This window comes from Channa argus, chromosome 3 (genome assembly GCF_033026475.1).
Source record: "Channa argus isolate prfri chromosome 3, Channa argus male v1.0, whole genome shotgun sequence".
Taxonomy (NCBI): Eukaryota; Metazoa; Chordata; class Actinopteri; order Anabantiformes; family Channidae; genus Channa; species Channa argus.
Window position 1 is genome coordinate 6,252,092 of NC_090199.1, and position 23,897 is coordinate 6,275,988.

The 23,897-nt window shown below is 40.6% G+C and overlaps 2 protein-coding genes across 2 annotated transcripts; both read right to left on the bottom strand.

The window, feature by feature from the left end:
* Window positions 1-893: 893 nt before the first annotated feature.
* LOC137124642 (P2Y purinoceptor 1-like) lies at window positions 894-2,208 on the bottom strand. The gene is made up of 2 exons (XM_067499752.1): window positions 1,857-2,208; window positions 894-1,418 (listed from the first exon to the last, which is right to left on the bottom strand). Exons 1-2 carry the CDS (start codon window positions 2,196-2,198, stop codon window positions 894-896), a joined length of 867 nt encoding a protein of 288 aa, XP_067355853.1. The 5' UTR covers window positions 2,199-2,208.
* A 2,899-nt stretch (window positions 2,209-5,107) lies between these two features.
* Window positions 5,108-21,763, bottom strand: sun2 (Sad1 and UNC84 domain containing 2). Its single transcript, XM_067498804.1, has 16 exons — window positions 21,462-21,763; window positions 12,234-12,342; window positions 12,017-12,132; window positions 11,286-11,657; window positions 11,133-11,192; window positions 10,861-10,935; window positions 10,270-10,418; window positions 9,702-9,752; window positions 9,577-9,615; window positions 8,973-9,167; window positions 8,731-8,868; window positions 8,467-8,563; window positions 8,236-8,351; window positions 7,912-8,085; window positions 7,398-7,487; window positions 5,108-7,244 (listed from the first exon to the last, which is right to left on the bottom strand). The coding sequence occupies exons 2-16, from the start codon at window positions 12,338-12,340 to the stop codon at window positions 7,128-7,130; spliced, it is 1,896 nt and encodes a 631-aa protein (XP_067354905.1). The 5' UTR covers window positions 12,341-12,342; window positions 21,462-21,763; the 3' UTR covers window positions 5,108-7,127.
* Between the last annotated feature and the right edge of the window lie 2,134 nt (window positions 21,764-23,897).

Below are 23,897 nucleotides of genomic sequence, written 5' to 3' on the forward strand. Positions count from 1 at the left end.
AGGGGGTTATATGATTGGTTATTATGTAAGATTACGTAACGACTTCTCAAAGAATAAGCGGCATTGCTTTGAATAATTTGTATTTACTGGTAGCCTGCTCTAATCTTGTTGTAGATGGCAATTTCTTTTCACGGAACAAACATCTGGGCAGCTGCTGGTTCCAGGAAGGTGCAAATATGGAGACCACAACAGAAAAGACAAGGACTGCATTGCAAACCTGCTTCCATCTGGAGGCTGTTGCTGTGGTCGCTAAACTCAAGAGTGGTTGGGAATAAAGCTCTTTCTTCTCGAAACACTTGCACAAAAATCCGATGTTAACAGATGGTGTCGAACTGGAGGTTGGACAGCATCGTGCATTTCTTACCTGCAGGGGCACGAAATACTAACTGCAGAAGCGGCAAAGTTCACAAAATTGTGTCTTATGTTGTGATTTTACATGCTGCTTTCACAGAAATGCTACTTCTCTCTCACTTGTCAATGGTAAAACAAAGTACAAGTCCAGATGTCAGATTTAGATTCTGACAAACTATGGTCAATATACGTGTTTTTACATTTTGTTGGGATCATTTGCACAGTTCACCATGACTACAGTTTGACAACAGGGAAATGCATATATTTATATTTGCATATATTACATCTTGTATATATTTAGCTTCACTGTGTTGATCTGCTAAGTAACTTTTGTATAGTACATTTCACTGGCATTAAAACCTATTTTAAAGTCCTTATATAGGAAGGTCAGAGGGAAGTTTAATGACATTTATTTATATGTTCTACCCAAAACTAGAACCAAAAGAGCCAAGTTAAATATCAGTGAAGGCGTCCACAACATTAATGACCAGTGTTAATGTTGTAGCTGATCAGTTGAGTCCTTAGAAATAATTTTACATTGATTACACTTTGGCATCATTTAGCTTCTTAGATACACTGCAGCAGCCGCACCTCCCATTCACACCCTGCATTTTTGAGATGTAGAGCAGAGGCTCTATGGTGCAGCTCAGGTCCATGATGGAGAAGACACTGATGGCTATCTGACACTGGAACACCACATACGAGTAGAAGGTCACAAAGGGCATGAGAGCCACAGGCAGGTAGTTGATCACAATAATGGCCAAGGTAATCAGCACCATCTTAAAGGCCCTCTTCTTCACCGGGTGCATCTCCTCCTTACCCATCACAGAACGACGGAGGACCCAGATGACGGAGATGTTGCAGAACATCATGACTATAAAGGCAATGATGATAACACTACTGAAGACCTCATTGACGCTCATGACTCCCAGGACGCTCTTGACCAAACCGTGAGCCAGAATGAGAGCCCACATCACCACAGAAATGATAATACGGATCTTGTCACGGATAGTGGTGAACAGTACTGGGTGGACCACAGCCATGTAGCGATCCAAACAGATACACATCTGGAACAAAAGAGAAGGATTGGGATATGCCGTACTGTACTTGGATACATTTGCAGTTCAGTTTTTCCTGACATTGATTTCTCTACATGAATGAGATGAACCTTCATACCCCAAACAATTCTATTCTGCCTTCACAATACCAATATTGAGTGATGCACTTAAAAAAAAAAGAGTCAAACTTGAGACTGTCTGATCCCTGGCCTGTCTCAAATTGGCTTGAAATTGCACTTCTAACTGCTTTTCCCTTTGAAAAATAAAACAGATGGAAGTCACCCCCCCAACCCTAGTCAGGTGAGTGACACTTACCCGTTTTATATCTAAAACAGAGCAGCGAACCTTATCAGAAGTAGTAGCATAACTGGTTACATAGTTATAAAATGCAGAAGCTTTTTATAATATGCTTTATGCAACTGCTTTAGTCCACCAAAGAAAACTCACCAGAAAGAGTGGGGCCACATCCTTGATCCCGTATGCAAACCTCTGGAAGTACCAAACGCCATTGTCGTCGAGCAGCAGTCGGTTTGTCACTTCTAAGGGTGTCATCAAGCAGAAGTAAACATCCAGAATGGCCAGGTTAAAGAAGAAGATGTCGGAGGTTGATGCGTCACGCTTCCTACTGGCTATCTGCCAGAGGACCAGGATGTTACATGGCGTCCCCACCCAAAAATTTAAAATCTTGACCACAAAGTAAAAAACGAAGGCGTAAGGGGCCACGGCACACTCGGGCAGCTCGTACCACGGTCGTTGTCCACAGCGACCACTCGGGCTGGTGCAGTTCATGAGGTCGGTGGCTGGGCTGTAGGACGAGGAGGAAATGCTCAGAGAGAGAAAGAAAAGGATTTGTTTTAAAAAGTCCCTGTCACATATGTAAAGAAAATCACACCAAACAATTTTGATCTAAAACTCTCTACATCCATGAACTTACTCTAACAAGGTTCAGGGGGGTCCGGCAGTCCAGGTCTTTTTCACCAACTACAGAATGTGTCTTCCTGTGGCACCATGTCAAGGCCAGGGGCTTATAAACCCGATCTTCAGAGACTGAAGACATATTTGGTAGCCAATCAGAGGAACACAAACTAGCCTTCCCCAATGCGGTGTCAGCCACCGACTGTGATTGGGTAAAAATGCAATGTACAGATGCTGAGACGGTTGTAGTGATTGGACAGTATGGATATATACACAGACGCTTGTTTACATTGAGCCAGGGGAACATGCTGTTACAAGTGTGTAATGCAAGAATGCAACTTATGCACCAAGCAATATCATGAGCTGTTGCGTTACAAAAACATTAAATGCTGGCTTTGGATTGTTTGTCATTTTTCCCACTTATAGGGGCCCTAATAGGGGGTAAACGGGTTAACTGGTCCCAGGTCTGTTCCTGTAGTCACTTTAACTCCATCAGCATTGCAGCTGAATATGCAACTCACTGATGCAACTCTGCACTTTTCAGTAAACAGGTGATGCAAGCTAAGCATAAATGAGAAATCTAGTGCAAGATCTTACTAATGCGCCCAGACTGTACTTGTGTTGATAAAGAAAAGCCTGTGGGGAATAAAGGCTCGCAAAGCCATGACAAACACCTTCTTACCATAGACCGAAAAGTTTCACTACACAACCATTTTAGAAGCAGCAGAGATGAGTAGTCTACCCCCTTTGGAAAAAATAACAACAAAAACAAGATATTTTTGTGGCTCTGGAAGAGCTTGATGAGATCAGCAGGGCTATTCTCTCAGATTTGCAGTGCTGGCTAATAGCAAACTGCATGTAGTCTGAATTAACCAGGGGTTTAACAAGCTCCATTTTGCCGTGATGACACAATGGAAATATGAATCCATATTTGCACCGTGACTCGCCATCGATCAGCCCACTCTGGCCTTAATACTGTGATGGAGGGCAGGGGTCAGCATGACATACGATACACAGCAAAATGTGCTACACTATAAGTAATCCACAAACCAAACAATGGCACAAATATTTTTACCCTGTGACGGAGGCTCTGTTATAGATAGATACTTCATCATATACTGCCTTAATGCAGGCTGTACACATGAGCCGTTGCCTCACCTGTGAAAAGCTTGACACGAGTGCAAACTTATTCTTGGCATTTTATTTGCACTCGAAAGCTGCACGGAGACAGAATAACGTATAAAGTTATAGCCGTCATGTTTCTGATGCAGTTTCTCCACAGTCTTGATTAAAAATACATAAGAATAGTGTATACAATAAGAAACATGTGGCTTGGAGCAAAGCATAATGTAGAGCACTTGACAAGGTGACATCTTGGAACACACACACACATTCCCAGCGCACAGCAACAGCTGCTACATTAAAAGGTAAATAGCGGGAAGGCAACCGTGTTTTATCGTGCATCCTTCTACCTCTTGTTGCTTAGCCTGCTATTTATTTATTCACTAGTGACAAGCGAATAAATACAAGTCACATTATAGAAGCCAGTCTGTGTAGATCAGAGAAATAATTTGAATGTGTATTTCTCTATTATTGTTTTAAGAATGTAACAATGAAAGACATGCGGTTTTAATCTGGGGCTATTTTTCATTGTTTAAATTTGCCCTGCGGAGGTTTTATTGTTACATATGTGCACAAATACATTAAAATTGAAACTACTAACAGGCATATTTACACTATATTGCCAAAAGTCTTCGCTCACCCATCCAAATAAATGAATTCAGGTGCACAAAGCAGGGTCCATAAAGACATGGATGAGTGAGTTTGGTGTGGAAGAACTTGACTGGCCTGCACAGAGTCCTGACCTCAACCCGATAAAACACCTTTGGGATGAATTAGAGCGAAGACTGCGAGCACTGTGTATTAAGTATTTCATAAACACAGTCCTAAACCTCGTGGAAAACCTTGCCAGAAGGCTTTGGGCCAACGTCATATTAAACCCTATGGATTAAGAAGGGGATGTCACTAAAGTTCATATGGGTTTAAAGGCAGGTGAGCGAATACTTTTGGCAATATAGCGTATGTTGCAGATTGTGAGCAAAACTGTTATTTCCTTATTTTCAATTTTTTTTTCCAATGGAGTGAAGAAGTCACAGACCTGCTGCACACACAACATACGGTGTTCAAAAACACTGTTGAAAGAATTCCCTCCCAGAAAAATCCTACCATATATGAAACAGATATTAATATGAAAGGGAAAATCGCTAATGCCTTTATTTCTTTAAGCACACTTCTCTGACTTCATGCAATCACCTTACATTTTTTAATGTTGTGTTGCCAGTATAGGGACGGTTACTTTTGAAATGGAAACTAATATAACCATTTATAGAATTTATTTATATGACTCTTTATATTTTCTGTTTACTTTATGGATACAAAGGTTAGCAATAAAGCTGAATAGTCCTAAAACAGAAAGAAATTATTATAAAAAGATCTGAGAATAGTCATGTATGTAATGTAATGAGCAGGGGTTAGTTTATTTCTAAAAAAACCTGACTTTAGTTTTTTATAACATGTATTTAGAATTTTAAATATGGAAAAATATAGGAAGTTTTATGACCTTGTCACAACTACTCACAGAAAGAAAATATTGCAGTTTATAATAATCCGTCAGTTTGTGAATTTGCTCTGCAATGAGTCTGTCTTAAGTCTGTATTTGACAAAAAGGCACCTTGGACATAATCTGACACATGACTGGGTTTAATAAAGAAATGCCAACGAAGGTAATTACCTCTTTATTTATTAAAGTTGTCTTTTAGGATATTTAAAATTGAGAACAATCAAACAATTCATACATTATTAGACATGTAACGTAAAAATCTCAAATTAACTGATGGCTTTACATACAAGACAGGCTGCTCAACAGCCTTTATATGTGAAAACAAATGTTTCCCCCTCTCTCGGGTCAAGGAAAGAAAATCTCAGATACATTAGAAATGTTACCATGTGGTGCATAATGTGTCACATCTCACAAGCAACCAAGTTTCAATTGAGTGCATTTAAATAAAAGCGCTTCCACCAAGAGAAAGCTGCAAAGGTTTGTAGGTTCTCCAAATCATAATTCATGGTCATATGTAATGCAGATATTTAAGCAAGGATAAAAAACAAAAAACAAAATAAAAAACACAAGAACTGTACCAACATCTTTAAGTATGAGTTAAGTATAATTTACACCTCTGTTTAAATACAACAGGAAGTGCATTACAATTTAAATGTATGTAACCAGCACAAAATGTATGAAAATATTTTGTTCTCTTAGAAGGTAGAAAGTTAGCATTCATCCTCACTCATATCCTTTATTAAAAAAAAAACAAAACACCACATCTACTATGGGGTTGTAATTCCCCCAAGTCATCATCAGAACCAAAACTGTCTGAAACAAAATATTTTAAATATTTCCTTTAGCACTATTATATGTTTTATATCGATAATGGCAACCTGTATTGACCTCTAGTGCACGTTATTAAAAAAAAAAAAACCATCCTGTCTAAATGCACCATACAAACATTAATACGCTGAAAATGACTGAAAGATACTGACAAACACGGTTCTGCTGTGAGCCGTCCAAATGATAGCTGTGTTAACAGGTGGATTTTAAATAGTAAACATAATATCATGCTGGAAGTTACCGAATTAATTGTCAAGCTTATCCTACAGACAGAATGTATTAATTAATAAAGGAATATTCTCAATTTCTAATTGAATAAACATGTTTTTCCTTATTGTGTACCTCATCCAAAATATAAGTGTCATGTACAAGTAGTAGAAACACAAACATCATGGCATCAACGTGACGCATTTCAAAGCGGTTTTCAAGTATTCGAGTACAGGCAGTAAAATTAAAAGCGTCAAAAAGAGCAAAGCAATGTTGTAGGAATGATAAATGAGATTTATGATGAAACAATACTGAAAAAACAAACAAACAAACAAACCATTCACTGCTGCCCTGTGTGTGTGTCTGTCTGTGTGTGTGTGTGTGTGTGTAATTTAAACCTGTTGTGCTATGGCACAAAACATTAGTCATAACAATAACCAACAATCAAAAGAAATAACAGCCCATTCTGATAGTAGGAAAATAATACTCTTGATCCAAAACGTCAAACTAAACTTCAGATACTGTAAAGATAATACATTTTGAAATCAATGCTGTGTCCAAAACACAGACAGACCGTGTTACCAGTCAGCTTCGTAGCTGCATTACTGTCACATTATCATCTGGCAACGAGACGTGTTGCTGGTTCCAGTCTCAGAACCATTTATTGTAATTTAAATGAAGAATTGAGTCATCTTAAAAACCCTGCCACTGGTTAATGCCTCCGTCCAGCTCCGGCGGCAAAACGTGCCGAAATGTAATGTTGTTGGGCTTTTACACAGGTGGGATTATAAACTCTGTAATTAGTATTGCTTCAAAGCGCAATCAATAATTCAAAAGCTATTTTATGGCACGCTCCTATTATCTAAAGGATTAAGTTTCCACCACTCGATTATCACAAATGGTTTCAAAAGGTAGCGTCTTGGGTTTAGCATTTCATTTTATGCAAGTGATCAATATGCACAAAACCTTCAGTCACTTTAATACTAAGCACAGCAGTGAAACTTGTCAACACAAAATATTTTATCAGTAGCATATGGTCTTGATGCCATGTCAGATCATAAATATAACAATTTTACTCTAAAACGCGTAGATTGCAAATGTACGTTCATATACGTTGGAATGATCGGTGATGTTGCCATCAGTAAATCTCACGTGGAGGCAATCTTTCCATGCACACGGAAGCGGTAGAGACACGTATATTCAATATGACCCCAGTTACTTAGGACGAGCATCTCGACATATCGATAAACCTCATCAGTGGGATTCTGCATAGAGGGCGTGGGGATGGAGACACAGGAGAAAAGAAAAATTGAGAGATACAATTTAACAAAGATTTAGTAAACGGATGCATCAGTACATGATGACATTTAGGCCATAGTAAGAAAATCTCACTTTTCGAGTGGTTAGTTCGAACTTACAGGCAGCTTAAAAGTCTGTGTGGAGTCTCCGTTCTCATCGTAAGTGAATGTCCCCAGCAGCGTTCCTTCTTCGCTTTCGTTTTTCATTCCCTGGGGAATGGGACACAAAATCTATGTCAGAGATAACTATTCACAACCAAAAATAAAAAACGATACCGAATTACCCCTTTAGCCACGAACCAAGTCGATGCTACCAACTATGGCAAAATGCATCCCTGTACAACATTATACAGGCTGTAGTCTTGTCACTTTACATCCAATAATTTTCACTCATCTCAGTATGCACTTAAGCAATTAAGCCAAACAGTGTTAACTTTTCCAAGATGTAAATTGGAATATCAGACTGTAAAATAACATGTCACACTTCTGGAAATTAAACTGGGTCTAAGCAGCTTAGATAGCAATGTTTTGTCAATAATGTGAATATATTCTGGAACAGAAAACACACACGAGGCAACTGATCCAATGCAACACAGGAAATGCGCTGCTGCACATCTGTAATGGAAGCACTCACATAGACTTCAAAGTCTTTTGGTGCAGAGTCAATGCGGCCAGTGGGGGAGTTGTAGCGCGGCAGGTGGTCCACTGTCACGTGAGTTATCGTCACCGGGTGAGAGAGAGAGATGAGGAGAGTCCCCTGGGCACCATGAAATGCCCAACATTTACCTGGAAGCAGCACCGGGTAACCCTGGCAGGGAAGGAGAAAATGTGGCGACATCGTTAGAAACTGCTAATACTCTTCATCTACGCAGAACTAAGAGACTGACAAACAGAAAGATGTCTTCAAAGAGAAGACGAGGGGAGAATAAGAGAATGTACTAGGACAAGGACACTGTACCTGAATAACAGTGCGCGGGCTTTCAGATGGGTACCAAAGAGGAAAACCAAAGAGGGTCACGCATGCTGAACGAATGCGATACGTCTCAGAACACCTGGTACTGATGACACTGGCACCTACAAGCATAAAGGCACAACTGCAACATTAATACATTTCAAAAGTATAATAAAAGGTAGTTTAAGTAAAAGAAAAGCAATGCTGACAACAACAACAACAACAACCGCTTCTTACCTTGAGTCTCCAGGGCAAAGTCCGCCATTTTATCAGCCATGGGACGTCCCCAGTCTGAGGAACCTTCTTTGCCAACAAGCTTGATTACATCTTGCTCCTGGTTAACATTCACAGATAACACATACTGTAAGAACTGATGTGTGCAGACACACACACAAAAGCATTTATATTCAATACATCACTTGAAGGAATCTGATGGGATTGTTTATATGGCTTTTAAAGGTAGTAAGCGGTCTTAGTTATCTAATCCATCAACATCTAAACCTTAATGCGGTCAGCCAACCACTTCTCCAAGGCCTGATGAAGCTCTGGGGTAATGTGGTTGTGGACGGTGGTGGCACTGGTGTCAGGATGGGGTTCCGGAGAAGGAATCAGCTGGATGGACAACAACTCCTGTGACAGCTACGCAAAGCAGGAAATCCCATTAAAATCATGCAAAGCAAACTGGTTCAGGTTGGGAGGTTCCAACCGTAAAACACAGGATAGTCTGAGTTAAAAGAGGTCACCTTGGCATTTTGGTCCTCCAAAGATTGGATCCTGAGGCTGAGGCTGGCAGCAGCACCGCGACTCGCCGTCTGGTAATCCGCTATCTGCCTGTTGAGCGCAGCGACCTCCTGCTCTAGATGCAAGCGACTGTCCACATCCACAGCCTCCAGCTTTGTTTTCATATTAAGCATGTCCAGCTGTATTCTGTCCTTCATCTGAGAGAGAAAGATCAGTACTGTCAGAGCTGGTTGGAGGCTATAAGAAAATATGCCTGTGCTGACATCACATTTTTAGCATTTAATGAACTAGTTTCTCAACAACTACAACTCCTTATTAGACTGTATATACGGAGTTACCTTGAAAAGATAAACTGTAAAACTTTACCAAAGGGTTATTTTTTTTTTTTGCTGTAATTATACCAGTGTAATTTGTACATTGTCAAAATTACAGCTTGTGTTCTCTGCAGTTCTCCATCACTGCAGCACAGCTGATTCTTTTTCATATTGTAGGAGTCTGGCGTCCATTACAACTAATCATCAGCCGCAGTTTGTTAACTGCCACAGAAAATGGACAAGAGAAGACACAGATCACATGACACAGCCAGAAACAAAGAGATTTTCCTACCTGAGAGAGAAGCTGTTCTTGCTTCACCTGCAGCTCCGCCTGCGATCAAACACACGAAAATTGGTTATACTTATTAAGCTTATTTAATAAATGTTTTTGAGATTTGCAGGGGATCTGCATCTTACCAAAAGATTCTGCATCTTTGCTTCTACAGCAGCTGAAACAAGGGCTGGATCCTGTATGGACAAAAAATTTAAATAAATTAAAAAAAATCTTCACACCACTGATGTAACCAAAAACTTTCCTGTTACCAACCCCGAAATAAATAGGCCCCATGAGGAAGTTTGTTCAATAAGCATTTTGCTTGTTTGCCATTTGTTGCTTTATGTAGTCACCCCTATAGTTGATGTACATACAGTATAGGTACTGGCATTATTAGATTCCTTGTATCCGTGAGCTTTTAAGATCTATGAAAGGTGACTGCAGGTTCCAAAACTCCATTTGACCAAGATAAATCAACGTCGAGACTAAAACCTCTTTGCTGTTTTAATGCTTTAGGTTTATATTACAGCCACGTTTACCAGCCTGTAACCACATACTTTACCTATAAGAATAGATTGTGTAACAGTTAAAGCTGGGCCAGGAAACATTTACAATAATCTGTCTGTCTACCCACTTACTCAACCAGTGCCAATTAATCTAATCCCAAACACACAAGCAGTGAGATGGAAGCGACCTGTAGTTGAACCCTACCACCACAGGTGTAGAATGTATGATGTTGGGCTGAAGTGGCTGAGTAGCAGGGATAACAGGTTGACTCGTGGGTTTTGTCTGGGACAGGGTCTTTGTCACAGCCATGCGGGAGATGAAAGCGGTCAACCAGGGGAGGATGAACCAAATACCTGGAGAAAACAAAGCAGTAGTGCTTAACACTCGGTCTACATAAGCAAACACCACCCGACTCCACCTAAACCTCCTAAGATAAAAGGCCCTAACATGTACGGGGAAAACTGCAACCACATTCATAGTGACTCATTCAGTCACACTGACACAGAAACGTGCAAGGAAAAACTGACACGACGTTACCAGAGCAGACCGCGCAGGTGTGCTCTGCAAATCAAACACACATTTTGGGGCAGACCTTAGCACCACTGCTGACATTGTAATCGCATTTTGAAACCCCAGTATTAAAAATGTAAAATCTTGTCAGTCAAGTGGTGTGAGAACCTATTTACAGCTCTACACAAAAGTCACAAATATACTATTACACAAACACAGTTTGGTCAGTAAATTCTGCACAGTCATCAGAAAATAGGAGTTACAGTGTTAAAATATTTCACTTACACAGAAGTATGAGAAGAAGAAGGAGGAGAAATAGTCCAAAGGCCTTTTTCATGCGACTACTGAATGATGTGTTTGCTGCAAGAAGAAGAAGATGACGCAGGGATTTTGATAAGCTGGAGAGTAATAACATGCAACAATCTGAAGATGTAATTGTACGAGTATGTGAAAGCAGTATGTGTATACAGCATGACACATCAGAAGGTGGACAGGGACTGTACAAATCTGCTTAACAGTCCCAGTACTCAAAGTTAAACACATACAGTACATCATACCTAAAGCTGCCAGATGTCTTATTCTTAACTGTGCTGCAGCAGCCTTCAATGAAAGTGAGTCTGCATTAAACAAAGGAAACATTAAAACATTATATTGCAATAGAAAAACAACAATATACAATAATGCACACAGCTATACACTACAGTACTCACCCATCAGACTAAAGAAGGCACTGCTGATTTTGCTTTTGTATCCAGGACTGGCCCCACTGCTAGATGTAATTCTACTGGCAGTGCTGGTGGCGGCTGTGGGCTTCTTATAAGTGCCTTCAGAGGACGAGTACCCTGAGCTATCCACACCGGTCTGCCTCTGTCCTTTGTGGTCGGGCATGGGGTGTAACGCTGGTCTGCTGGAGCTGAAGAGCCCAGTGCCCTTCCCTGGAACCAAAGCATGGTAGCATACGGGGGTTTGACTCCGGGATGATGATGGAGTTAAGGCGGGCCGAGGGGTGGCTGGGGTCAAGACATAAGGTGTGGTCCTCACGACTGACGGTGTCTGGCTGCTAGGGGGAGGAGGACTCGGGGCTAAGAGACAGAATGGGGCAGAAGAGAAGTAGACAAAAAAAAAAAAAAAAAAAAAAAAAAAAAAAAGACAGCAACAGTCAAAAGGGAACTTTTTTTCCCCTTTGTACTAAAATTTGTAAGATCAATTTTTTTTTTGAAAGCGCATGCATTTTTATTATGCGTAATCACTGGACTATTTGAAATAGTGAAATAATGTTTCAAAAATGTTATTGGGAAATGAATCTCAGTTGCTCTAATACTCAATTAAACAAACCACAAATGTGCCCAACCCAGTTTCATTCATTCTATTATTATTGCTTTTGTGTTGACAGGAAATTAGGTCATTACTCTTGAACAGTGGGATGTGGTGCTTTTCTTACCAGTAGACTGGCCTGCAGCGGCGGGCGGCTCAGGGCTGGGTAAGCTAACATTACTACGGTCATGACTGGAGGTACGGGAGCCAGATTTACGGGTCCCTGACTTCTTCTTGAAAACCCTGAAGAAAATGAACAACACACACATTAAACAAAGGACAAAGATTCCGTAAAACAACTTGCCAATCAGTTGCAGACTCCAGAACGAGTCAGAGTTACGTACTTGACGGGGTTTTCTCGGTAGGATATGTTTGTCACAGTACTGGAGTCAGATTCTTCATCTGAATTATAGTAGCCACCGGACACCAGGCGAGAACTCCTGCGAGTCATGACTGAAAGAATAATAAAACACGAGAGATAGCAATATTTTCACATAGCCCCTTTATTTGCATGATACATCTGATCAGAACACGAGGGAAGCAGGAATACGATACATGATTTCAAGGTTTGCAAGCAGCTTGTTTTGGTTTTCAATAAGTCAACTGCCAATTACTTTATCAACTGGTTGCTCTATTAAATTACAATATTCTAGAGCCATATTCAAGTCCAACACATTTCAATTCTTTATAATGTAAAACTAAGCGAGGTTATCACACCCGAGAACTGTTCTGGGCAATATGCTGCCTGGAGAGATGTCATTCTTCTCTACTAAAATAGCACCAGGGCACCAGCAGCATTACAGCTGGTATTGGCAATACTAGGCAGGTTTGGAGCCTTTGCAGCAGCTGTGGGTCTAATTGTATTTTAGTAGTATTAGTAACAGTAAAAAGGTAAAGTATTGGAATAGTGACAGTACTTGTGGCATTACTGCTGGCTTAAGAGACTTAAACCACCAATATGTTATTGTATCAGATGGAGACAAATACTAGAAGAATAGCCCTATTTGACACACAGTTCACATCAACTTAAAGCGAAATCAGTGGCCATAATATATATTATACCCTTAAGGAAATAAATTCAGCAAAATCATAAAGCTCTTCTACCATGACCTGGAATGCATGGGTGGTAGAAATTGACTACTAGTGCTACTAAAAAAGATGCAGTAGCACTAATAGTAGTAGTACTGTAAGAGTTAAGCTAGTATAATTCTTAGCAGTTCTGGCAGATGCTCTCTTGGCTAATCTTGGCTGTCTGTAATCCGGCTAATCTACAAAAGCCGTCCTGCTGCTCAAACACTCAACAAGAAAGAGCATTAAAAAAATATAAAAAAACATAGACAATGCATCTAAACACAGGAGCTTTGACAAACAAGTAGAATTTGTTGCAGACTATACAGGATGAACACCTGCATAGCTTACCTGACACACCATGCTTAAACTGAACAATAGTATCAGTTTAACAGCAAGGTGGCAAGAAGCAGGAGAACAAATTAATGCTATTAACACTGTAACAGGTTAATTGTTTTTTTTCAACACAACTGTAATATGCTGCGTCTTTTTCTAATTTATAAAAACAGGCCAAGCATTGCTTTGTCCACAGTTGCAGTAAATACGATACAGGTAACAGGTACTGGAATGTAGAATATCTGCACTCAGCTAATCTGCATTACCAGATACTGACATCTGACGTCCATGTGGAGAAGCCAGTGGATAAAAATACAAGAAACTCCATGTGATCTGAAGCATACCGCAACATGTTAGCTGGCTAGTGTACTTCTAATGACAAGGGGACATCAGGAAGCACCAATCATTGCTTCAGTTCTCCATTTATGCAACAGATCAATACAAGACGTTCGGGACAAATTAGCCATTCGAGGTAGGATTTAGGTAATAAGGATTTCAAAGTTATAAATCTCCTAAAGCCACCAAACCTTCAGACTGTGTAATTTCATAGTATGTCCTGCAGCCTTCTGTTTCTGCTCGTCTTTAATAGACATGTGGGCTCTCGGAAGAACTAACATATAGTTAAAGTTCAAATTATTTGCTTTCTGATGTCAGCTGGAGACAACACTGCAGCAGAAAAGCAACTAACTGGTGCTATTGAGAAGAGTGGCAGAAGATGACAGGAAGGGAAGCTGTGGCTGTCTGCAGCCAACAGACCCAGACAGGAAGTGAGCGTTAAGGCACACGCAGTAACCTCCCCCGTCAGAAAGCCCATAAAATTATTTCATTTTTAATTAGTGGAGACCATTGCATTCTTTTCACTCCAACTCTCCACAATAGTGCTGGACATTGGTACTGATCCACCGATTCAATTCGATTCACGCAGTCCTGAATTGATCAATTTCAATCCAATTTGATTCATGATTTGATACTAATATTGCATCAATTAGTGTCTTACACGTGCAAAAAAGTTGAGCAATAATAATGTGAACATGTAAGTACATAAATGCTACCCCACACAGCTATACATGTACTATCAGTAGCAGACACCGAGTTCAGCATATCCACAATGATCCCTCTAACATTAAATCATCTGCACCGTTGGTGTGAAAGAGAGATCACTCTGATGTCTGCAGACAGCTGTTAGTTAGTTAGCTAGCGTTAGCTCCCCGCCGTCGACAGACTGAATAAAGGTGAAACCAAAAACGGTTTGAATGAATTCTATCTTTTTGTGTCTTGTAGTAAGAAATAATATCTCTTCAAAAACAAATGTAAAGCTCAGAACAGTGTAAATGGTTCGTTTGTTGGCCTTGCAGACAGACTTAAACTCTTGAGGGTCCACATATACAATCATTCACGTCACGGTTTTTCAGAACTCTTGTGATTTAAGACGGCTAATGTAGCCATCTACTACCGAAATTCCAAAGTTGGGTAAGAGGTGAAAACATAAGTAAACAGAGTGCAATGAGTTGAGTGAGTTAAAAGCAGCTTTTCAGAGAGGCAGAGCCGCTCAAATGTAAAGATGGGCATGAGACAAACTACATCTATAAATTGTGGAACAATTTCAGAAAAAGGTTCAGGAGGAATCTCTGCACGCAAAACTGGATGCAAGTGATCTTTGCGGCCTCAGGCAGCACTGCATTAAAAACCGGCCGGATTCTCTACTGGACATCAAAGCATGGGCTCAGGATCACTTCCAGAAATCACTGAGTGAACACAGCTCGCTGTGCCATCCACAAATGTACGTTAAAAAAGAAGCCACATGTGAACACGATGCAGAAACACTGCCGTGTTCCCTGGACCAAAACTCATTTAAAACGGTCTGACGCTAAATGGAAAACTGTTCTGTGGTCAGATGAATAAAAATTTGAAATTCGTTTTGGAAACCAGGGACACAGTGTCCTGTGGACTAAAGAAGAGAGGGACCATCCAGCTTGTTTTCAGCAGACAGTTCAAAAGCCTCCATCTTTGATCCACACTGATCAGGTTTAGCATATTTTAAAAGAAATACAAAAATCATGTGCACTTTGCACAAATGCACATGCACATGACTGGTTAGCATATCATGCTGAATACACGCATAAAACCCTCTTTCCATTTTACACTACATGTCATACAACTAATGATGACACAAACCCAAAACATGTTGTAACTAAAATAGTTAGCTAACTAAATGAACATAGCAGTAGTTTACACAATCATTTTTAACATAAAACCAGCTTAGATACTGGTGACATCGCTATGGTTAACCACACTGATGAAGCATCCACTTCTTATTCTGGTTATGTTAAAAGAGTAAAACAGACTTTAACACTTTGATTAAATTCAATAGCACGTGTGTTTGTTGTCCATTTCCCCAGAAACTTAATTATCACCTCCCCACTCCTTCTCTTCTCAATGACTTTTATTCATATATTTCCCCCATATTTTATATTTTTGTGTTTTATTTATCCCAATTTAGGTTAACATTACTTCCTTCCAAGTTCAACCTCACAGCCATCAATACTGAAAAGTACCTCGAGGTTTTAGAGCAACCTCTGCTCCCATCCAGACAACGTCTGTTTCAGGGAAGGCCTTGTATATATTTCAGCAAGACAATGCTAAACCACATACTGCATCCACCACAACAGCATGGCTTCACAGGAGAAGAATCCGGGTGCTGAACTCGCCTGCCTGCAGTCCAGACCTTTCACCAATAGAAAGCAAAACTTCCGACAACGAAAGACCAGGACAGCTAGAATCCTAAATCAGACATGAATGGAACAACATTCCTCTCCCAAAACTCCAGCAACTGGTCTCCGCACAGAAAGTTGTTAAAAGAGGAGGGGATGGTACACAATGGTAACCATCACCCTCTTACAACTTTTGAGATGTGTAGCTGCCATCAAATTCAAAATGAGCTAATATTTTCAATGAAATATTAAAAGGTCTCGGTTTTAACATCTGATATGTTGTTTATGTTCTATTGTGAGTAAAATATGGGTTGATGAGATTTCCAAAATCATTGCATTCTGTTTTTATTTATGTTTCACACATCTTCCCAACTTTTTTAGAATTGGGGTTACTAATAACAAAATATTAATTATTAATAAAAATGTTTTTTTTACACAAACTAGACATTTTACACATTATGCAGCAAAACTGAACCACATTCAACAAATAACAATTTTACTCAGATATATTTCAGATATAACACGTTTGACGTTACTGAGAACAGGCACAGCAAAGATATATCTCTAGATTTTAGGAATCGAGATTGATTTGTAGATTGTAGACTAGATTCACCAACTGGTCCCGTGTATGCACAAACTAAATTTTAGAATAATTCAGGGGAATTCAGACTGACAGACAAAAGACTGACAAGGTCAATCGGAACATTACTAAACTGCATCAATGTTGTAAAAAGGCAATAATAGCAACATCACTCATGACTACACCTAACAACCGTGTTGCCAACTGTGGTTGCCAACACCAGCAGATGGGTCTCTTCTGTTTACGCTACATCAAAACAAAACAGCGTCATACTGAAACAGATTTTTTTTTGCTGCACCTGTTCTTCCACAAAGCAAAAAACGCTAGATTGGATCGGTAATAGTATCAATAAACTGCAGTGGCCCTGAGATCTATAGTCGTTTAATTTGAGAAAATACATGCAAAAAGACATAATTTTCACAACACAGGTGCAGCATCTAAAGAAAAAAAAAAAAAAAAAAAAGAAGTGCAGCAAAAAGCCAAAACACAACAAAATCAATAAATGTGCTGCACAATTTCTCCATTTGGTTGTGTTGTGGCTTTTTGCAGCGCTAGTATTTTATGGTTATGGGCGTCCACTTCTATGGAGAGTAGCCACAGTATCAAATGGTCTCCATTTACAGACAATTAGTCTAACTGTGGACTGACAAATACCTAATGTCTTGCAGGATCTCTTTTTTAAAGGCAAGGCTCCCATCAGCTGACATGGTTCCAAACCACACCTCCATTCTCATTTCATTGAATGACAGGTTGATGTTCAGCGACATCAGGAGCCTAGTGTTGCCATTACTTTTTCCCCCCATCACTTTGAATGTTAAATAGGTCTGTTAATAGATTTATATTTGTGATTTGGGTGAAGATCAAATCACATTTTACGACACATTTGTGCAGAAAATGCCAAACAGTCCCATTACTTTTGCTTGCATCTATAATATTCATGCATTTCCAGTTTGCACATTAGCCTCTGACTTTTGCATCCTATAGGAATTTCAATACATGCAATTATCGAATTTGCCTAAATTGCCAGATGAGTGACAGACAATGTTACATGAAACTCTAATTCTAGATTTGATTCTCTTTCATAGCAACCTTGGTTAAAAATCAATTACCAAAAGAGGATGCTATGACCAAACTGTTAAAAGTTTATAAATATATAACTCCCTGTCAGACACGACATACACATATTCTTTATATTTCAAGAACTGAGAATATGTATTTTTTACCAGTACATCACACTTGAACACTCTACTGCTGATCTCTATCATTAGCACAAAACCAACAAACAGCAACAAGGGTACCAAATATTTTGATACCACAGCAACAACAGCCTCGCTCCACCATTGAGCAAACCAATGCCTCCCTGCCACACACTTACAGTAGCATTTGTCGCTTTATTGCATTCCAATAGGCTTTAGCTGAGAGTGCAGAGAGGGGAGCACTTTGTACATGAATTCCTTTAAATCCCAGCTTTCACTTCATCGCGTTGCGAGTGAGCTCAGCACTTTCCCCCCCTTGTGAACATGCCAACCCTTTCCTCAGAGGACACCCCTGCACAAAGCAATTTCTCCTCTTTTGCTGTCATTGTCAATTATTCCCACTGAAGTACTGTGGGAATGTTTGAGTGCATCTCACATTTCTGTGTACCCTCACCATCCTATGCACTTGATAGAGACCAAGTTACATGGGGAAAAGCCTTCGACCCACTAAAGATCTGCTGCAAAAGCATGTTTTTCTTTGGTCACGCTTGCATTTCAATAATCTATTTCTGTTTATAAGGTACGATTACAGAGTCTGTAGAAACACGAATAGGCAAAGTGCAGGATGACGGGAAGGCACCACAATACACAGAGGGGAAACTGATCATCTCTTGGGGGAATAATGTGCGAATAAATAAATAAATAAATAAATGCACTGGTAATCTAGAGTAGGATGAACTATTTGCTAAAAATAGACTTAAATCCTGCTTAAACCAACACTTACACTTTCCTCTGGATAAATACAAAATTTATCTTCGTGAATTATGAAGATAGAAAGCAGAAAAGAAGCACATCACCAACTTTGCGTGTCAGGTATTGCCACTATTGTGCCCACAGGAAGTGAATTAGAGGCAAAACTTGAGAGTGAAACCATCTCAGTGCTGCCTCAGTCATCCTCTTGGCATCTCACATCAACCTAAGGAGGATGTTCAAGCGATGAATTAATGTATAATGTATAAACAAATACATGTTAAATTCCTTCACGAGTATGAGGACTGCATAATGCAGGGTGGCTCCACTCTGGTGCCAAAGTAAAATATGCTGAAACTGACACACACAAAACCACAAACAGCATGTGCAAACATGTGTGACCTAAGGCTGCAACTAGCTAATTCATTATATTTTTACTGATAATACTACTGATATTTATTTTTTTTTATATACCACAGTTGGAAATGAGTCGCTATCGTTTATCTCTAGTCTACTACTCTCCTTTCGGCTTTATCCCGTGAGCTCGGGGTCGCCACAGCGGATCCTTGTCCGCATGTTGATTTGGCACAGTTTTTCCGCCGGATGCCCTTCCTGACGCAACCCTCCCCAATTTCTACCGGGCTTGGACCGGCACTGCATCGCTGGGGAGGGGGAATGGGCGGTTAGGGGTTCAGGGTCTTGCCCAGGGACACTTCGACATATAGCCAGGGCCGGGGATCGAACCACTCACCCTGTGGTCCGTAAGCAACTGCCTTTACCAACTGAGCTATAGCCGCCCCTTCTATCGTTTATCTCTAGTGATCCCTGTAAATCACTAGCAGGGATCTAAAGTAGATTCAAATCTGGATGTAGTGATGATACTTGGACTGGGCTGGTGAGGGCCGGGGCCCTGTAACCGGTCCAGTAGTCTGACCACTGACCCAGGCAGAACACAAAGAAAGATGAAAAAAGGGACATGGAAGCACACAAGTAGATTTGAGTGAAGAGAGGAAAAACTGAAAACCAACAAAGACCTAGAGGAGTCTGGGACAAAGACGCTGGCAGGGTGGAGAGAAAGGCACAGAAAAACAAGACTGAAAGGCCAAAGAAATAAAATTACAGAAGGAACAACAACAAAATGGAACAGGCATGAGTGTTTAGATGTGATTTTTTTTTTTACACTATTTTAGGTTTAAAAGCCATAAAAGTACTGTAGAAAAAAGTACAGGAATAAAAGGCTGTGGAAGAAAACAAAAAGTGAAAACTGTGGGAAGAGGTGGGCATCGAAAGGAATGCAGAAAATCAGTCTCCCTTTAAACTGCGGCTAACTTTAGGACAGCGCCAGTGAAACATGACTCAGATATGCAGAGCAGACGAGTCATCTGTGTGCATTTAGACAAATTAACCGAAGCACTTTGTGAAAGAGACGGGGAAAACATCAGCGGTCATATAAGCTGAGCAGCTACCTAATAAGGTCTGTTTGTATCAATGTAAACTAGATGCTTGCACGGCATTTTCTCACTCTGTGCTTTTAGTTTTCTACTTGATCCCTGCTAGAAAGTCCTTTTCGTCTTACAGCACTCTGCTAACTGTTGTAACTTAATTCAACCGTTGGAAACACTGTCTTAGTGTATGTCTTGCAAAATGTTGTAACTGTTCATTATGAATATACTTGTTTTACTTACATGGAGGAGTTAAAGAAATGTTAATGATTCAAAAGTTGTTTTTTTTTGGGCATTTCATTACTGCCTTTCTCTGTACGAAATGTCCAGGTAAGCTTCTTTCACTTCACCCAGAAGGGGTGGGGGGGGTGGTGGGGGGGGTGGGGGGGGGGAAGAAAATCTAAACGGAAACATGAATAAAATGCAGCTGCATGTTGTACGTGTTGCAGTAAAATGATGTGGGACACTGGAAAGACGAGATAGCCGTTGGGTATGAGGCCAAGTTAAACCCTTTTTCTTATCAGGAACTCTTTCTTTAAAAAAAAAAAAAAAGTATGAAGGGCTCTCTTTTTTTATAGGAAATATGAAAGATATGAAAGATTCAGATTAAATCAGATTAAAAAAAAAATGCTTTTTTTTTTGGTGCTTTCATTTAAATATCTGTAACCTTATTAGTTTCCAATACGGCAAACAACCATGGAAATATTGAAGGGAGACTGAGGTAAAGTGAATTAAAATCATGCAAGAAGTGCAGACGTTTAACTTTGCACAATAAGCTGTAGTGTGTCTACTGTTTTTATTTATTAAAAGTTAAAAAAAAAGAAAAAGATAACAAACAAAGCCATGTCTGCATTATTGCTAACAAAATGTCAAGCCCCAGGACATTTTGGCTCCAGTTCACTTCGCCTGTTAGAAACGCCCCGGGTTTATCATATTCAGCTAAAACAGCAGGCCATAATGACACAGCAGGGTCTTTGCTGTCGACGCACTCAACAAGTGCAGCACAGGAGCAGAGGAAAACACGGGAGTCCCCCCCCCCCCCCCCCCCTCTCCATCTCCCCCTCTCTCTCTCCCCCAATGCGTCTGTCCCACAACGTTTCGGCTGAAAACTTAAGAGTTCAGGTTAACGCTACCTCAACCCAAATTTCGAGTTGAGCAGAAATTGAATTGAAGTTGAGGTTTGCAAACGCAGATTCGAAAATATATTGAGGGGGGGGGGGGGGGGGGGATGACACCGTACACAAAACGCACGTCCCCATTAATTTAACATACACTTTGAAAGACAGTTCTGACATGTAACGCTAGCTAACAATAACGTGCTAACTTCGAAACTAACGAGAGGCTGTCCATCGACTAACCGACTGAAGCATCCTGAAGCCGAATAGAGAGATGCACCCAGGACACCGGGCCACAAGAAGTCACTTTAGTCCCATCAGCCGCGTAACTAGCAACTTTTAAAACCTGGGCTGGACTCGTGCCCTTAACTTACCTCGTCGGGGTGTCTGGTCTGTCGCCGTCGAGCGGGCGGCAACGAACTGTCAAAGTCACAGGAAATGATGAGAATCTTCTCTCCGAGCCTTCGCGGCCACAAAGCTCTACTTACAGACACGCCTCTGCCGAGCTTCGCTCACACAAAGTCCACAAACGGCAACTCAGTTACGGTTGTAGTCTCCCCCCCAAAGACGTGAAACTGGGTGGCATTACTGTGCGCTGAGGACGCGAGCGAGCGAGACGGACGGACGGACGACTGCTGTTGCCGTGACAGCTCGGAGACGACTGAATGTTGACAGTAGCAGAGTCAAGGTAACGGAGTGAAGACAGGAAGTTCCGGTGCCGCTTTACGAAACAAAGGTCTTTTATTAGAGATGCTGAAATATTAAAAGCGTTTTATTTGTTTCTTTTCTTCCTCTCCTTTTTTCCTTATTGTTGTTTTTTTTTTTGCCAGTTATAGCACCTATTAAAAAATAGGAATGAGGAAAACAGTAAGTTAAAAACATTTCAAGGCAATAACACAACATACAATTTTACTCCAAATCTATTGCAAATTTCTTTTATTTAATTGTTCGTTGAATGTTTCTATAATGGAAAGGGTAATGCAGTAACTTTATAAATACAATAATTTGCTTTACTATGTCAACAACAAATACAAGTTTGTAACTGATTTGAATTGTGTAATTTACCTTATTTCAAAATAGTCAGTTGCTTGGTTCATAGTAAGCAACAATTATGTGATAATCAATTCAATCATGTTGCTGAATTGTGTATGGTTTTGTAGTTAAAAAATGAAACACTATTTTAAAACCAATAACATATTTTACATACACTTAAAAAAAAAAACACAGACCCCCCCCCCCCCCCCCCCCCCCCCCCCCCTCCCCCCTTTATTATTTATTTTTGTACACGACCATTGGAATGATGTTGTACGGTTTAAAACTGTTTCCGGTCTCGTACTACAGGTTCATAGCAGATGGAATCTGGCAATAACAAAACACAGTGGTCCCTCTAGTGGTGATGTATGTGCGCCCTCCATGAAAAGTTCCCCGTCATGTGCGATTCGGGCCTGCTGACGCACAGTGGCGCCATTTTGCCACGAATAACTAACTAAACAACCTCTAACACATAAAGAGTATTTCAATTCATAACCATAGTTGTTTACATTTATTCATTTTTATATATTGAAGGGACAGAGCAACAACACCAGTGGGTGATAAGGGAATCAGTCAAGGTCAAGCTTCTCCAGGTTTAAGTGTTTGCCTCACGTGAGGGAACAGAATCTCCCCAAAACACAACAAAATGCTTTTAAGGGAAACCTTCAGGGCTTTGGTACCCTTTACAGACTTGGAAGCACCCCAAAATAAACCCGATCTGACTTTATCACTGGGCAGACAAGGCCCAGACAGGAGGGGAAAGGGGAGGGGGGATTAATTCTTTATTCCAACGGGTCATTTTAGGGGAAAAAGGAGTTCAGAAATGCATCTGGTATGTCCAGAATGTTCCATATTTGATAAATCAGCAACACAGGCAGGACTTCAACCAGCACAATGTGTGTGTATGTGTTGTGTATGAACATGTGTGTTTATGTGTATTTACGCCCATTGAACCCATTGTCTCTAAGTCTGTTATCATTATGCAGCAGTTTCCTCTGGCGAGGGTGAGGGAGAGACAGAGAAAAAGGAATACACTCAATCATCAGTTGCTCAACAATGAAGAGTCTATAAAGTTGACAAGCTCATCACTCCTGGGACCGATCCTGCTGGATTTCAACAAAACATTTTTTATGCACTCTTTCATGTCTGGCGTTTCCCTTCTCTCTTCTCTTCAACTCACACACACACACACACACACACACACACACACACACACACACACACACACACACACACACACACACACACACACACACAAACTCCCACCCTGCTTATCTACCAAGCTGGTGCCCCAGACACAACCACAGCACATAAACAAACAGTTGACGTCATCAGCACACACACACACACACACACACACTTTCCCATTTCTTGTGGCCTGAAGTCACTGGGTTGGAATGTGATCAAAAATAGAGGGAAATGCTTGTGTGTGTGTGTGTGTGTGTGTGTGTCTGTGTGCTGATGGGGGGGGGGGGGGGATGCTGGCAGTGTGAGTGTGATAGAGGGAGGGGGACATGGAGTTGGAAAAATGGGAGGCACACAGGGGCAGGGACTTGGAAGGTAAGGGGGAAATCTCTAAACAGAAAGGGGGGACACACCTGCAGACAGTGACACACACTGCCCGCACTCACAGATGCACACACACTCTGAGTCATCACGACTGATCTCTTATCACAGTCTAGTAGGCAGCGCATAGCAAATCCAGTAAAACACTGAATGCACACACTGTGCTGCAGGTACGTACATGGTATAAGTTAAACCTTATGCAATACTGATTG